We start from the raw sequence: 17,890 nt of genomic DNA, 5'->3' as shown, positions 1-17,890 counted from the left end.
AAAAAGTTTGCACATCATAGACTAGCACAAAGAGTTGTATCAAGCCAGTCATTTGACTGACAACCTCAACAACAAGAGATTTCACTGTGCTTTTACAAACACGCATGACAGTCGATGTAAGCATGGAAGATGTAAGAAAGCTGACTAGAGAGAGAGAGAGAGAGAGAGAGAGAGAGAGAGAGAGAGAGAGGGGGGGGGGGGGGGGCAGAAACAAATTTTTGGGAGTTTTACATATGCATTAGAGGTTCCAAACTACTTCTTCCCAGGCCATCTATAAATGATCAATTATGTGTTAAACCAACTTTAGTGTCTAATTTACTAGTAACTGAAAGGGACAAAAACGATCAAGTAGTAAAGGAAGTGCTGTTATGTGTATGTAGATAATATTATTTTATATATTCCATTACGTGTTTCTGTTTGAACTACTAAACCTCTGATACTTTAAATAGCAAACTCACTTGCATAAAACAGCTTCAGATGTCTGATTACTTTATAAATGCATTATGTGCTAAATATCTGACATTAAGAAACTTCCTGGCAGATTAAAACTGTGTGCTGGACCGAGACTCGAACTCAGAACCTTTGCCTTTCACGGGCAAGTGCTCTACCAACTGAGCTACCCAAGCACAAGTCCTCACAGCTTTACTTCCGCCAGTACCTTGTATCCTACCTTCCAAACTTTACAGAAGCTCTCCTGCGAACCTTTCAGAACTAGCACTTCTGAAGCTGAGGACGGGACGTGAGTCGTGCTTGGGTAGCTCAGTTGGTAGAGCACTTGCCTGCAAAACGTGAAACTTCTGATGAGGAGAGTAGTTGGACGGTGACGAGAAGAGGCCGGTTCAAGAAGGGGCACAGAATAGTAGAGAAGACCTAGACGGCTCAGGTGTTGAGGATGAAGAAGAGGTCGTGGAAGTAAATGAGCATGACAGCGGTTCAGAGATTTCTGAATTGGAAGCAGATGAAATGAAGACTGAAGATACTGTTGAGGATTTCTTTTTTTACATCGGGAAAGACAAGAAATCTATTTGGTGCAGCAAACCCACACTGAAAGCTGCTTTATGAGTACTGGCGAAGAATATCATCATAAATTTTCCAAGCCCAAAGCGGATTTGCAGAGATACTTCGAAACCCATTGATGCATTTCTCACATTTAAAGGCCCTGACATTATTGATACAATTGTAGACTGTACAAACGCTTTTACTGTGAACAGAAGGGATGAAGTAAAATACTCCAGACATCGGGACTGTAAGGACACTACACGGAATGAGATTATGGGTATTTTGGGTCTTTTATTCCTAGTTGGTGTGAAGCATGGGAATCGTGCGAACTGCAGAGAGCAATGGAAAGATGATGGAACAGCTATGATGATCACAACGGCGGCTGCAGTTACAAGCACTTCCTGTTCTTGCTTCGATCAATGAGGATTGGTTATGTGTGTATAAGAGTGGAGAGAGAAAAGACTGACAGACTGGCAGCCATCCGCAATATTTATGACAGGTTTTTGTCCAACTGTAGGAATAATTACAGTCATGATGAATTCACAACAATTGACGAGATGCTGTTCGCATTTAGAGGTACATGTGGTTTTGTCCAATATATGCCTAGCATATCGGCCAAATATGGACTGAAATATTATGCAATATGTGACAGTAAAACATGTTATACATCAAATTTCGAGGTGTACTGTGGAAAGCAGAGGTCAGGCCCTAGGGACGTATCAAAAAACCCAACGATGTAGTTCAAAAACTTGCTCAAGATATTCATCGTTCCAACAAACCCAACGATGTAGTTCAAAAACTTGCTCAAGATATTCATCGTTCCAACAGGAACATTAAATGGATAGCTACTACACTAGTGTGCCATTAGCTGATATCCTTCTTGAGAAAGACTGCCTGTCATTGGTACCCTCAAAGCCAACAAAAGAGAAACCCCTCCTTAATTTATCTCAAAATCACGGGAAATTGGTTCATGTCTTTAAGGGATTCAGTACGATAAAACATTTGTTTCCATCCAGACCAAGCGAAGGATATATGTACTCCTTCTATAGACTATGCATGACCGCAAAGTTACCGATGAAATGACGGGTAAACCACAGATCAACACCGATTATATTTCAACCAAGGGAGGTGTCAATACAGTTGATAAAATGTGCGTTGCTTACTCAAATGCACGGCAAAGAAGGAGATGGCCTCTAAGGATTTTTTTTTTTTTTCAGTTTTTGGGACCTGGCTGGCATATATTCACAAGTGGTGTTTCTCCAAAATAATCCCGAATCCACGATACACCATCGCGACTTTCTCAGTGAAGTAGTGCTCGAACAGAGGCTCATTTGAAAATAAGGGCTCACATGTGCACACTTCCAAAAGATATCCGACTGTTTCTTGTAAGATACCACGAGCCACCTCAACAAATTGCAGCCCCAGATGCTGCAAAACGAAGTGGGCCGTGTCATCTATGTGGAGGAAAAAAGTGAAATCGTAAAACTATCACATGTAATGACTGTAAACAATTTGTTTGTAAGAAACACTCACGACATATTGCAAAGTGTAAAGATTGTGATACATTTGAAAATCCTGAATTCAAATGTTTTCTATTTATCTTGATTTCCAAGAGAGAATGTTAGGAGCCTACGAATTATGTTCACACCGATAGTGGTCTGTTCACTTACTGTACTCTTGCTCAATGTTGTTTGTTATGACAATGTTCTCAGCGTAAGCAGCTACCTACTATTTTGCCTGTCAAATTCTGATTACATTTTATTACAGGTCTGATTTTTAATCTTGTGAAATTGGCTGTATTCAAAAGGCGTACATCCTTTCTTTCAAAAGGATGTGTTACCACCGATAACGAAATATATTTTTGCTTTAATTACTTGCATTTGATATTTTATAGTTTACTGAGAAACGATTTCTAGTTTACATTGGAAAAATACATTATCATGAGTGGCTGTAATATGCTCAAGAACCAAATATATAATTCAGTTCGATATCGCGATTTGTTTCTAATGATTGTACCCTTACGTCAAAAACGGGGATGCTACATGAGCGGGAAAGCCGATTTTATGGAAGCAACAGTCAGTGCTGCATGTGTTCGCTTGTGCGAGTTTTACAGTAGCGCCCACCGCAATGTTAATTATGTACAAAACAACAATATTCCACAAAAACAATTCCTTCTTTTCAGACAAGTTAATCACACTACCACTACTGTTGTTGTTGTTATTGTTATTGCCAGTGGATGTAGTTGTATAAATATGTTAAGCATAAATGTTATACAGCGTATGCTATTAATTTCACATTATCATCTTATCTGAATCTATAAACTTGTGAACACCCAGAATATATACTCACGAGCCATCACCGAGGACAGGGAAAGTGGTCTATTGGACATGGCAAAATATATGGAGTCAAAATATTGGAATTTTTACGAAAACCTGCAGTGTGACTATTGCATTTAATGTACCAGATTTGTTTCTGGACTTGATAAACTCATGTTCTATTAAGTTTTTAAGACCAAAGTAATCAATTTGCAATAAATATTAATTTGTATCTTGTTATAATTTTCTTACTTAGAACTTTGGATTCTACGCAACCTTGTCATTACAGCAGAATAAGTTACTGAGTGATTTGGAATAATGCAGTATATCCATTTCTACACAGCGTCTTTCCATTATAATACTTATTTTCAAAAAAAAACTATGCTCAGTGGAATTTTAGAAAGCACAACCAAGTATTTTCAACAGTCTGTATATACAAACAATACATATCTGTTATTACATTATTAATTTGCACTAATTCTCTGGAATTAAGTTTTGGTCAATTTCCTAAAATCTCTAAAATGTGCCGTACAGCATTATTAGTGCACACACTTCAGTTACTGAAGATGTTGGAAGAGTAAGGTTTTGATGCTGGTGATCCAGGATTATCTGAGTTTCCTAACAAAGGAGATGCATTTTTGGTCACAACTGATAGTGGCAGCAGTGACTATGACGATTGTGGTGCTAATGGCAATTGCAGTGCACTGCAATAAATGTACAGCAAGTAGAACCTTACGAAGCCACAACTGCGACCAAGGCTAAACTGACAATACCTCACCAACTGAAGACTTACACTATGTGATCAGAAACATGCATTTTTCATATTAGGTGCACTGTGCTGCCACCTACTGTCAGGTACTTCATTTCAGTGACATCAGTAGTCATTACACAGTACACACCGGGAGAGAGCAGAATAGGGTGCTGCGCGGAACTCACGGAATTCGAACGTGGTCAGGTGATTGGGTGTCACTTGTTTCATACATCTGTATGCGAGATTTCCGCACTCCTAAACATCCCTAGGTCCACTGTTTCCGATGTGATAGTGAAGTGAAAACATGAAGGGACACGTACAGCACAAAAGCGTACAGACCAACCTAGTCTGTTGACTGACAGAGGCCGCTGACAGTTGAAGAGAGTTGTAATGTGTAATAGGCTGACATCTATCCAGACCATTGCGTAGGAATTCCAAACTACATCAGGATCCACTGCAAGTACTATGACAGTTTGGTGGGAGGTGAGAAAACTTGGATTTAATGGTCGAGCGGCTGCTCATAAGCCACACATCACAGTAAATGCTAAATGATGCCACACTTGGTGTAAGGAGCGTAAACATTGGACAATTGAACTGTGGAAAAACATTGTATGGAGTGACGAATCACGGTACACAATGTGGTGATCCGATGGCAGTGTGGGTATGGTGAAAGCCTTGTGAACGTCATCTGCCAGCGTGTGTAGTGCCAACAGTAAAATTCAGAGGTGGTGATGTTATGGTGTGGTCGTGGTTTTTCATGCAGGGGGTTTGCACCCCTTGTTTTGCTTGGCACTATCACAGCACAAGCCTACATTGATGTTTAAGCACCTTCTTGCTTCCCACTGTTGAAGAGCAATTCAGGGATGGCGATTGAATCTTTCAACATAATTTAGCTCCTATTCATAATGCACAGCCTGTGGCGGAGTGGTTACACGACAGTAACATCCCCATAATGGACTGGCCTGCACAGAGTCCTGATCTGAATCCTAATAGAACACCTTTGGGATGTTTTAGAACACCGACTTTGTGCCAGGCCTCACTGACTGACATCGATACCTCTCCTCAGTGCAGCACTCTGCGAAGAATGAGTTGCCATTTCCCAAGGAACCTTCCAGCACCTGACTGAATGTATGCCTGCAAGAGTGTAAGCTGTTTTCAACACTAAGGGTGGGCCAATACCATATTGAATTCCAGCATTACCGATGGAGGGCGTCACGAACTTGTAAGTCATTTTCAGGCAGGTGTCCGGATACTTTTGACCACGTAGTGTACATTTCAGGGCACATTCACCCACAGTATATGTATCATCAACAAGCCACATGTGTCTGTGATTGTATTATAACAATGCCATCTGAAGTTATAACTGTACTAAACAGTCGAGTGTGTGGCCACTGGTGTGCACACATGACATCATGCGTCAGGCTCTGTTGTGTCTGCCGATGGCTTAGTGGCAGTCAAACATGTTAAGGGCCCATTCTGTACGTGATAACTTTACATCAACTAGAGATAATGAAAGATGTACACCTACCTTTCTCTAAATAATTAACAACACCTTAAGCACTCAAAACAAAGTGTCTGCTGACAGAGCTAGATTGGTGTTATCAGAAGACAGTATCAATTTTCTTTATTAAATAAATATAATTTAAAAATTGTGTTGGAGTGTTGATCTCGATAATTAAAAAACAAAATGAGTAAAAATGATTTGAAAAACCAACAGACATGATGACAGTATATTATTCAAAATCATTACAGCAATCAATAGATACATAATTCAATGTAGAAGTAAATAGTTGATGTAAAGTCACTTTTGACTGATTAACTAAAATAGCATAGACTAAGATCCAAATTAAATGACCCAGCAAAAAGCCAAGGACAGCAAGTAAAAGGTACTGAAATTCTAGCTCAGACTGATATACAACACACCAGTAAGTTTTTATTCATTGTAAAGTTCGTGCATCACAGATGAGAAACAATACATAAGATTTAGCTGTGAATCACAATGAACCTGACATGAGTATTGTAATGCAAACCATGGGTTGTGTGATATATTCAGATTTATAATTTGCATACTAATATATCTATCAAATGCAATTTTGTGAGTTTTCCAACAGCAGATTGAAGGCTTTGTATGGGTCATAGATACATTGAAGGTGAGGTCAGTCTAACAACTGTTAGCAGTCATCGTATGCTACATGTGGAAGAGCGAATACATGCAGATGTACGACAGGTCAACGGGCTAGCAAAATTTCTTATTGGGCTTGCAGATTTAGAAAGGTATTCCACAGTAGACTTTACAGACTCTTAACTCTGAACTGCAGTGTAATACTCAAGACAAATTCCTACAAGAGTTTGTGGTAATGACCAGAATTTTAAATTATTTTTGCAAAGTATCACAATTACTAGTCAAACAATAGAAAAAGAATAGCAAGTCAATCTGTCATTGCACTGACAATACATAACAACATGTGAAATAAACAATATATTTAGTAAACTGCAATCACACACTACAGAAGATGCCTACTTTCTGTCACCCATATCCTGCTTAGAATACAGTCAATTTCCAGGATAAAACAGAACAGTAATCGGATGATGCAAAAGGTGTGTGTCTGCCTCCTAGACATCAACGTAGTCAACAAACATTAGAGCTGGTCACACACTTTAATTAAGCCACTTCACTAATGTATTATTATTTTGTTATATGGCCACAATGGTCCTCAAATGTCTTCAAGAAAACAACAACATTCACATAGAAAAGACACAGTCTATATAAGTCATGCACCTGGTTCGACACACTTTTCAACAACCAATAATTTAAATGTCAAAGCAGGTTATCTATTATGGAACTCAGAGGAGGATACGAAAGTAGTCTTTTCTGGTAAGCCTCACCAACCTTCATCTCCCAGTAGCTATACGGCAAATCCATAGTGGAGAAATACTTAACTTCTTTCATTTAGTCCAAAGTGTCCTTAATTTGTGGCAATAGGTGTACATCCGTTTGTGAGATACAAGTCAGCTGCTCATAATTGGCACAGATATGCCATGTATTATCCTTCTGCAACATTAGGACCACAGAAGAGGACCAAGGACTTTCTGACAGCTGAATTATGTCTTTCATCAGCTTCCCCACTTCCTTCTGAATTATCAGTCATTCAGGTGAGGAGACCCAATATGAGCACTTATCAATGAGATTTGGGGGGGGGGGGGGGGGGTGATTGTCCATTGTGCTTCACATTGGGTCATCTAGTTGGTCTCTTCTTGTTCCCGGAATTCAATGTACCTGAAAACTGAAACTCTCTTCATTATTGTTCTTAAGTCAGGCCAGGACCTACTGGTGTCCATACAGTATATTCCTTCAGTTAATAGTTCGTAATAGCAGTGTAGCATGATGCTCAGTGGCATTGAGCTGACCTTCCGGGACAGGTTCAGGTGGCCATACACACAAACCCTTAGGGATGAGTTGGAACTCTTCATTGCAATTGGTGACCCAGATCTCTCCATGTACACTTGTGACAGTTACAATCATTCCTGGCGAAGTAAATTTTTAAACTTGACTACAGCTTCACAGTTTTAACTGAGTGTTCAGACTGTTGATGTGAACTTGTCCCAACAACAGTACCATGATTGCACCTCCAAGGGCAAAAAATCCAATTATCCAAATTATAAGAAGAGAATGAGACATGGCAAGGGAATCATTGCATCAGATTGAAACTGATGCCACTAATGACTACATGATGTGAATAAATAAACACTCCTATCAGTCATACAGTAAATAATTTCTGGAAATATGATGTGCTGAAATAATAAATACTGCTACATTGAATCAGAGGAGCATCTGATGTTTTGAAGGTTTGTTTGCCTGGCCACTTTGAATCCAATCAACAGATCCACAGTATTTTCTTACTATGGAAGACAACAGATATGATATGCAAACACAGTTCATATCTGTCCAGTTTTTATATAAGGTGCATTGATACATCAGGAAAGATACATTTTCTGTTGTCCAGTGAATAAACTGTGGACATTCAGAACATTGCACAATTCATCACACCTCACTAGAATTTAACAACCAAAATGTGCCAGCCTTCATCCATTTCAGTTTACCTGTGTCAGTGTGACAATCTTGACTACTTGCAGCTGCTCGTGTGAAATTATGAGCAAGCTACTGAACTTACTACTACTACATACTGCAACTGACAGTTGCCTCTATAGTTTGCCTGCTGAAATAATTTGTAGTGGAAAGTCATTTGGCAACTGACATAACTGCACTACAAGATAAAGCAAACTGAAGGGCTGGACATGGTGGCAGTACTATTGAATTCAGAGCTGTCACACACACACACACACACACACACACACACACACACACACACACACACCTTTACAACAATGCTCTGCATAGAACAATTTTACATTGACTGTCAATTACGTTGAACAACTATTCTTGTATATTCTGTGATAACATTTATTTACTATCTAATGTATGTGATTCCACATTTCATCTGACTTAACTACTGGCCACTGAAAGTAGAATGCTGTTCTGAAAATATGTCATTTTCTTCACATGTGATGACTTATTCTATTTAGATCCCTTTTTAAAGCTCAATCCCACATTCAGAAATTTTTTCTTACAGTTTCCTTGGTAGTCTTGAAGTCTGGTTCTGCAAGATAAAAGTGGTCTCATTTTCATGAAGCTAGTATTTTGTTGTTTTGTTCATAAAAACGAAATTGCTGGCCAAGAACACATTTATCCATATCATCAATGTGATATTTATTGTGTACATTTTGCTGCTGCTTCAATTCCTCTCATATTGACATCATGTCCCTCCAGCCACAACTAGCATTCTATCAACTTACCAAGCTTTTAACATTTTGCTTGCACACACTCACTATTTCCATCTATCACTACATTTTCTATCTCATTGTCAATAAATTTAATGATCTTAATAGCAAACTGTGAAGGCTGTCTGCAAAGGCATTTTCCATGACCACATCCTATGGTTGCACTGCAAGGTAACAACATTCTCTTTAAGTAGAATGTGCCTGTACCTCAACAGGTGACCAGGTTAGTTCCCACTATGACCAAGTCAGTTTTTCAAGTAATACTTGGTCTCATACCGACCCAGTACTGTTGAAAACCTCTTCTAAGCATCAAACACCTTCTTCAAAATAAATAATGTTTTATTATAAATAACTGAAATGGCATAAAATACTTTCCTCTTTCACTTCTGGATTTCACTCTTGCCTATGATCAGCTTCAGTTTTTCCTCATCAATAAATAACATAAATCTCTTACTGTTCAGTCTATATGAACTTTCACAATCCTCTTCCTTCCATAATCAGACACTACTCTTTGCCCTCCCCCTTCCCCATCCCTCCTTCCTGACCACTAATTCCACTTTCATTTGTTGTATATAACTGCTCTGCCACCACTCTGGAAACAGTTCTTGAAAATCACCCCACCATATATATACTCCCAGCCACATTCACACTCTCTAGCACCACAAGGATTTGCAGAGCACTTCAATGAAATAAACTTTAAGATATACTCAACAAACAATTTTTTTCAATTATTTGTTTTTTCTCTTGTCTATCCACACAAAATAGCACGAGTTCATTGGTGTACGGCAGTGATAGCCAAGAACTCATCTCATGCACTTGTGTACATATGCCAATCCCACCCGCCCAAAAGCACACTTCCCCCACTACCACCTCACACTGTCTGGGTGGCAAGAGGAGGAAGGATGCGAAACTGCAAAGTGCTATATGCCACTATGTTTCATATTTCTCAATAACATAGATCACAAACAAAGCAAATTTTTAGCATTATTTAATCCTTTTAAAAGCACACTGAAGACACAATAAAATTTATATCTGGCACAAGCTGTCAGCATACAGTCACAAGCAGAAAGTTTCACAGATTTTTGTCACTCAGGTTACTGCATGATAGTGACTTATTTAGTTTCATAATAATAATAATAAAAAAAGCCTTTCACACACATGCTGATCGAAACACTGATAACATGTTTGCAACCTCATTATGCAGATGTGAAAACAATGTAGAACTCCTGGACAATTTTAATGTAAAAGAATTTGTCTTTTAAATGGGATTACACTGCAGATCGACCAGTTCCATCTGCAGATGCACAGGGGCACATTTCTTCTGAGAAGACAAGCAGTCTCAAGAACAGACAAGATTGGCACTGTCCTCAAATTTTTAGAAAGCTATTCCTGTAATTCTTTCACCACCATAGTAGGTTTTTCAAAATTCACATTATCTTTAATGCCAGTGAGCCTTGGGAGATGTATGGTGCTCTTTGTCAAAAGTTGTCCCTTCCACAATGTGATTTTCTTTTTAAATGCATCTACATTCGCCATGAAATCAGAAACAAGCTGTTTCTCAAGTTGCTATGTCTTACTGAGGGGAGTAAGCAGTCAACTGTAATAAAATGGAAGCTCTGCAACCCATTCCGGATCTTCTAGTTTTCGTTTTTGCTTTCCTTTTTCCTTCAGAAATTCAACAATAGCAAGTCTTCAATCGAAAACTCATTCTAGGCATGTCCTTTGACTTTACTGAAGTACTTTTGCAGTAATATAAACCATATCCATACTCACTGTTCAGTTTCATCAAAAACTGTTGCAACTAATGATGTAATAATACATGCAGCTTCAGAAAATTTACTCACACCACCAATTCCATCAAGTGTTCCATGCCTACATATTTAACACAATGCACTTCTTGATGCACAGAACAATGAATCTCATACAAATAGTCTGTTGACTGTTGTCATTCTTAGCTCTTTCCTTGTCAACTAACTCTTTGAAACCTTTCTGCATGGTGATGTAATACCATTTTCTGGCAAATATGTGGTACATCACTTCCTTTTGTTGTCACAGTTTTTCGAACAGATACAGTGGGTAATGCAGACTGGTCCAAAGGCCACCTATCACAATTCAGACATTCTCAATGAAGGATTTCTGCTGATTGAAGAAGACCTTTGAGAAAAATGAAAGAGGAGCACAGAAAACACATATATTAGTATTGTCTCAATCTTGTAACCGAACACAACTTCATAAAATTTATTTCTCAGATTTCATTTTAAGTTTAACCATTAGCTTCTTTAAAATTATCTACCAGCAAACACTTCCAATGGGCCTAGCTGACACACTGTGCACAACATTAACAATTTGTGCTGTGGTCACTGTGATCACCGATGGGTGTGGGCCTGGTGTGGAACTGTATCTGCTCTGCCTGCAACCAAGATGATGAGCATATACAATTTCCTTGAATCAATGGCAACAGCACTGATAAAAAGCAAACAAGAAATGTTCAATGTGTTTGGCAATTCTTTGGAAACTCCTACCTACCTCCTGCAAGCCCTAATTACAATCTGGCTGAAACTTAGTTGATTTCACAAACTGTCCCAGTTGACACTGTTCTGCCATGTCAAGAACTTTTATTAATTCATTACAGTGTTCAGGACAACAGATAACCCTTTCGGCAAGTCAAATACAGTTGATATGGACATAATTGCCAGTACCTGACTCCTGCTAACTGCACGGTCTATTACTCGACTCAGTGCCTTTAATGCAACCTGCAGATATGATGATTCTATTCACATGTATTCAACTCCTCATTCTCCACTTGTGTACATTATGCTTATAGTTTTGCCTAGTTTAACAAGTGTGTCACAATTTTCACACAAAAAGATTCAAAATTATGAAGTATTTGCATTCAATTTTTCTGAAGCTGTCTTAACAGCTGAAAGGTAATGACAATTTAGGATTTATTTTGGAATACAAAAAAGTAATGAGAATTGGGGCAAAACTAAATTACCTACTCTTATGACAGTATTAATTACACTACAATTCCAGATAGCAATTGGAAAAATGCAATGCTGAGAAATTTCCACATCCTGTGAAGTATAGAGCTAATTCGAGTTAGGTAATTTAGAGCACCCCTCAAATTTATTTCATGTGCACTTATTTACTCCTTCTAGTCAATTACAGAAATAAAAAAATATTGCAATTAACATTTATTTTTTAAAAAACATAACATACAATAACAGTCTGAATATAACAGACAATTTATTTACACAATTTTTTAATACAGGGTATTTGTAAAACTGGCACCCAACTTGCTGTGGTGTTTGGAAAGAGGAAGGGGAGGACCTCTTAAATTCTGCATTGATAATATGGCTTTTGAAGTGTGCCATTTGAGGAAATATCCAAGGATTAAGAGACAAATCTTATTCCACCATATGATACTGAACTATTAAAATGCAGAAGAGCCCATACAATCTGGTGGTCAGTTTTTGACTACAACATGTTCAAAGCCTTTTTTGAAAGTGTTACAGGTATTTTTGATATACACCACTACATTCAGCAGTCAATAAAGAAATTACACATATTTGACACTCATTCTCTTCTCCTCTATTGAGAAAATGATAGGCTCCTGCTTCCCAGTAATAAATTTCAACAGCTTTCAATTATGAACATTTCATAATAAATGCAGGCGCTCATTCAAGGATGAACCCACTTTCATGCACTCAACTGCACCAATAAAAAGCTTAATGGAACAGAAATCTCTTTTTCATAAAGAAGCCCTTGCCAAGGGATCCTGACAAGAAGTACACAGACTCTCATTTGGTCCAATGTTACAGTAAAATACATTGCTTATTAAAAGTATGCAGCGACAAGTGATATTCACTACTGTGTTTGCCAATATTTACAAAATTAAACAAACGAGAAGCGAAATTTGAAGGTTGTGAGTTTATAGGTTAACAATATTTAATTAGCGGAAAATAGGGAACATTAGAACCATATGTATACAGTTAGCCAACATGATATGAAATAATGACTTACTAAAAGTTCTTCGAAGACTTAAATCAGGTATAAATATTAAACAAATAATTTAAACAAAGGTGTGTGTGTGTGTGGGGGGGGGGGGGGGGGGGGTGCATTTTATCACATGAATTATAAGACAATGAACATTAAATTTAAACTAGTTTTTAAAAAGTTTGTAGTGATGCCAGAAACAATATAAAAGAGACATATTTATTAGCAAAATATATAATAATACCAAAATACTTTTCTAATCTGGCAATCAATCCCTGATGTTTGAAATATTAATAAATATTTTTTAAAAAACCTGTTTTTTATTATTATTTTAAAAAAGAGGGTATATTTAATTCAGATAGTGACATGTAATGCACCAACTGCTTTGCCTGCATATTTCAATGGTTTCTCCGTATCATCCACACTGACCTTTATATTTGTATTAATATTCTTTTACCAGAGAAACAGTAATACTTGATATTTCTAGCGCACATTTTTGTAACTTCTCCTTGCCGTAATTAGGAGCACATATTTAAGTTCGTCATGAACATTTTGATATTGTCAGCTATTCCTATTGGTTCTTCATGCAATGAAGCTGACACATTCCATACGATCTTGGAGAATATACAAATGAATTATGGGTAATGAATTAATGACTGTTTGCCTAAGAGGGAAGATTCTTTACAACATCATGCTAGGTCTTATTTCAGTATGATTTAATTACTGTAAAGTTCAAGAACTGTAGTGGTAAGTAGACTGACTTACATCACCCCTATTTAATCACTCTTGCAGAAAAGTACGTTTTGATAATGATTCATCAGAATCGGAACCAGTACTTTTCCTTGCAGAAAACAATCAAATTTTAACTGCCAACTTTCTATTATCAGACAGTGGATAGTACCAGAATTATACCCTATAAGCAGAAGATTTTTGCAACAAAATACAAATGAACAAATTAAATAATGATATTCACATAATAATTATTGTTCCTCAACATTTCCACTGCAAATTAAATTTGCTTGGAAGTACTCTTTCGTCTTATTTCTCAAGACTAGACTACTGTTAAGTTTCTAATACAGATACTCTCTCAAAGTGAACACACAACTGGTCGTTTATGGATTCAGTTCCTTGTGTCTGATCACTGTGTCTCCGACTATATTTGATGGAGTTTTGCAATCAGAGTAAATGTTTTCACATTCATACAATGCAGCACAAGATACATGGGTGAGACACAATAGCTTTTGTACACTTGTGTGTAACTATTCTACAGCATGGAAACAGAAATAATATGTGGCATAATGACCAACATCTGTTTGTAATCTGTCTCGCGTTCTATTTCATCAAACAGTTTATCTTTTACATATGTTTCCATACATATTTCAGAGTAATGGATAGCCAACAAAAGCTGCAGAGCTGTCGAACATATTCTACAACCTGTAAATGTCAGTAGGAAAGTGAAGAATTTTGCAGACATAATTGATTACTAGTGTTCATACAGTTTTCATATACAATTTAATTTAGCTTAAAGAGTGTAACAATTATTTATATTTTAGGAAAACTAACACTTCATTCACTTATTTACTGCTCTTGAAAAATTGTAACTCTTTACAATTGGCTTTTGGAAATTATTTGTTCCTGGTAGCTGAGCAATACGACTACTCATCAGTGTCATGGGACAGAAGAGTGAGTGAATGATTGTGTGTGTGTGTGTGTGTGTGTGTGTGTGTGAGAGAGAGAGAGAGAGAGAGAGAGAGAGAGAGAGAGAGAGAGAGAGAGAGAGATGAAACACTGTTCAATAACTTAAAATAATCAACAAGCTATCTGCATGCACATCAGTTGGGGCACCCAGTTGTGCAGGAAACCAATGCTTTCAACCCCCCCCCCCCCCCCCCCACAAACATACCTTTTTTCTAGAAAATGTAAAATTGCCAATAACCTACATTCCCATCTTTCAAATATTCACTTCCTATTTATAGCTAATTTAGTGGATAAACCATATCCCATATTACAGCATTCCATTACATACCACAAATGGAACTTAGATTACCTGAATGGGTAAGGCTGTATGTAGTCTTATGTGTAATTGTTTTATATATCCATGCTCCATACAGTAAATGTCAATAAGAAGACTCAATTCAGGAATTTACTTTCAATTATGTAAATAAGTAAGTCTGGACAGTGTGCCATAAGAAAGGGGAACAAATTTGTTTAGTTCATATCCCTTTCAGTGATTGGTACAGTCAGCAGGTCTCTAGATTCAGCAATTTCATGCCCTACCAGTATAGACGCAACTCTTTCATTCATGTATTCCATTTTGAACAAACTGCTTTGTATCATTTTTTCATAACTCAAGTGAAAATAATCTAAGACACACTAAAATTTACACAACCAGTGTATTAATCAATACTTTTGGCAAAGTTAAAATATTATGACCATAAACAACTTCACTTCAGGGCATGGTTGCTTCCACCAATAGACTAGTGAAGCTTTTATGGAGGATTTACCCAATAAAATCAACATGCTGCAACTTCGTGATTAATTTATGTATAAAAAAATCCTCACGTTGCTGACATTCCCTTAAGCATTCTTACAGTCGCTAAATGTACACACACACACACACACACACACACACACACACACACACACACTCTCTCTCTCTCTCTCTCTCTCTCTCTCTCTTTCATCTGTTGCATATAGTACACTTGTGAATTACTAACATTGAGCTCAAATACTTCATATACTTCTTTATCACCTGAACACGAAAGATTGAATGTGAAGCTGCTGGGGTGTTTACTGTTCTGCAATGATACAAGAAATGGGGACATTTTTCAATGCTTACCAGAACATTCCATTCTATTTCAGTATCTATTTATAGTTAGCTGGTCCTGTGACATCGAAATCAAGTAGATGTATTTAAGTAACACTGACAATAAACACACTTAAACTTTTCTGTCAGCTGTTATATACAATACTGCGAATGCAATGTGTAGTGTTACAAAAGCCATGTGTTATGCAAGTTTTAATTTCACGAGAATCCAAATGTCACCCACATTCCACAATTCAGGTATCTCAAAGCAAGTCATGCTTCCCAGATACAGGCATCCAACACACAACCAGTGCAGGGATATCATTCTAAGTGATTACAGGCACCAGTCACATTTGCAAAATGGACTGGTAGTTGCTCTCACATTAGAGTTAGCATGCTATTCTCGCACTATGGTACCACTTCTGCCAAAGCAGACGCAACATAATATCAAGAAGGTGTATGTCTTTCCTATTTTTAAGGTAAACTAAAGCTACACAATCATTACCATATGTAAAGGACTGCGGAACATCACAGCACAGAATTTAAGAATTTATTTAGTGTCTGATAAATGGTTTTAAGGCAGCTGTTCAGCCAGTTACAGATACAGCACATGTGTTTAAAATTAATAACTTACTATGAAATAAATCACACAAGCTGCATTAGCATTTTTCATCTACAATCAGTCAAGATGTCCCATTAATTAAAAATATGAGTAAAGATGGCAATACATTATGATAAAATTATAGTGAAGTCAACATACATTAATATGCAACTGCTGCAGATCCTGTTCCTCAAAATACTGATGTGTCAGTAACTCACAGTTTAAATTACTATTTCTGACTAATACTCGTGGCTCACTTTCCATTTAGGCACATTGCAAAGAGGGGAGACACAGTGTCTACAATGAATTTTTTTGTCAAATTCCAACACAGACAATTATTTCAAATATGCTATTAGCCCTCATGTAGCCACCCAGCCATTGCCAGAAAGGCTTGAGTCTCTCAAAATTAAACAGTTGTTTTAAAAACAAAGCAGTCAAAACTTAGAATTATTTAGAAAACAAATTTTGCTGTTTACATGACTCACACATATACAATTACAGTAATATGCATCCTGGCTGAATGTACAATTATCACCATAACATATTACTAAGAGCAGGACTGAAGACAACATGAAATCTTTGGTACCATATCAAGACTACTTAGTTCAAAATTACTCTGTCACCAGTCACATGAAAATTGGTTAATTCCTCAATTTGCCACAAAAGCAATTTTCAGTGTCCCTTCTTTTATTTAATCACATATGATGACTCACAAACTAACAGGAAAATGCATTAGCAAAATAAAAATATGGAGAGGTCTGCCATAATTTGCCCTGTTCATGCAAAGTTTTCAGCCTGGGCAATAAAACTTATGTTCATACCCACATGTACTGGAACTCAGACCTACACAAGTATCACATACTGATGAAATTACATCATTTCAATTAACACAGAACATACAAAATTATATATCAGAATACAGTTACTTAAAAAAAAACCGCAGGAAAATTAAACAAAGAACTGAAAATGAATGTCACATTGGATATCTATCACATTTCACAGCTCAAAAATATTCCAAAAATTTCCTCCAACAACACACTTGAAAGTTCATATTTTAAAATAGAACACTTTAAGAACTACACTTTTACAATAATTTTTATCACAAGAGTATATTTGGTCACCACTTTTACAAACACCTTGCACATGAAAAATTGTTATGAGATTTGTTCTTGTCTTCAAGCCACACGCTCATATTGATGCACGGGTGAGCGCGAGAGCAAAAAAAACAAACACACACACACACACACACACACACACACACACACACATATCTACATATACACAAAACGAGAATTTCAGTTTAGATATTTGCGGCACTTTCGTGAACCACAGGTACATGGTATTTTTACATCCTCAAAAGGAAATTTGTAATCATATGTCAGTTCTTCTCCTTGTGGAATCCTACGAAGTGCAAATATTAAAATATGTTTCTTCCCCAGTATGTCCACCACCCGAGAATAGCAGTTGGGCTGAAACAAAATAAAGATGGAATTGCAACACACAATCTTAATGGCCAATTATCCTTACTACTAACAATAAAGATTGGAAAAAAATATGCACTGATGTAACTAAGTAATACTCCA

At 37.1% G+C, this 17,890-nt stretch overlaps 1 protein-coding gene across 1 annotated transcript in view; it reads right to left on the bottom strand.

Annotated features, from left to right (window-relative positions):
* Positions 1-13,006: 13,006 nt before the first annotated feature.
* LOC126471220 (histone-lysine N-methyltransferase trithorax) overlaps positions 13,007-17,890 on the bottom strand; it is a 233,252-nt gene continuing 228,368 nt past the window's right edge. The window contains exon 14 of the mRNA XM_050099344.1: positions 13,007-17,776. Coding sequence (XP_049955301.1) covers positions 17,603-17,776 — 174 coding nt within the window. The 3' untranslated portion in view covers positions 13,007-17,602. The remainder of the gene's footprint in view (positions 17,777-17,890) is intronic.

This window comes from Schistocerca serialis, chromosome 3 (genome assembly GCF_023864345.2).
Source record: "Schistocerca serialis cubense isolate TAMUIC-IGC-003099 chromosome 3, iqSchSeri2.2, whole genome shotgun sequence".
Lineage (NCBI taxonomy): Eukaryota > Metazoa > Arthropoda > Insecta > Orthoptera > Acrididae > Schistocerca > Schistocerca serialis.
Note: the sequence above shows the minus strand (reverse complement) of the source record. Positions and strands in the feature narration are given on the sequence as shown.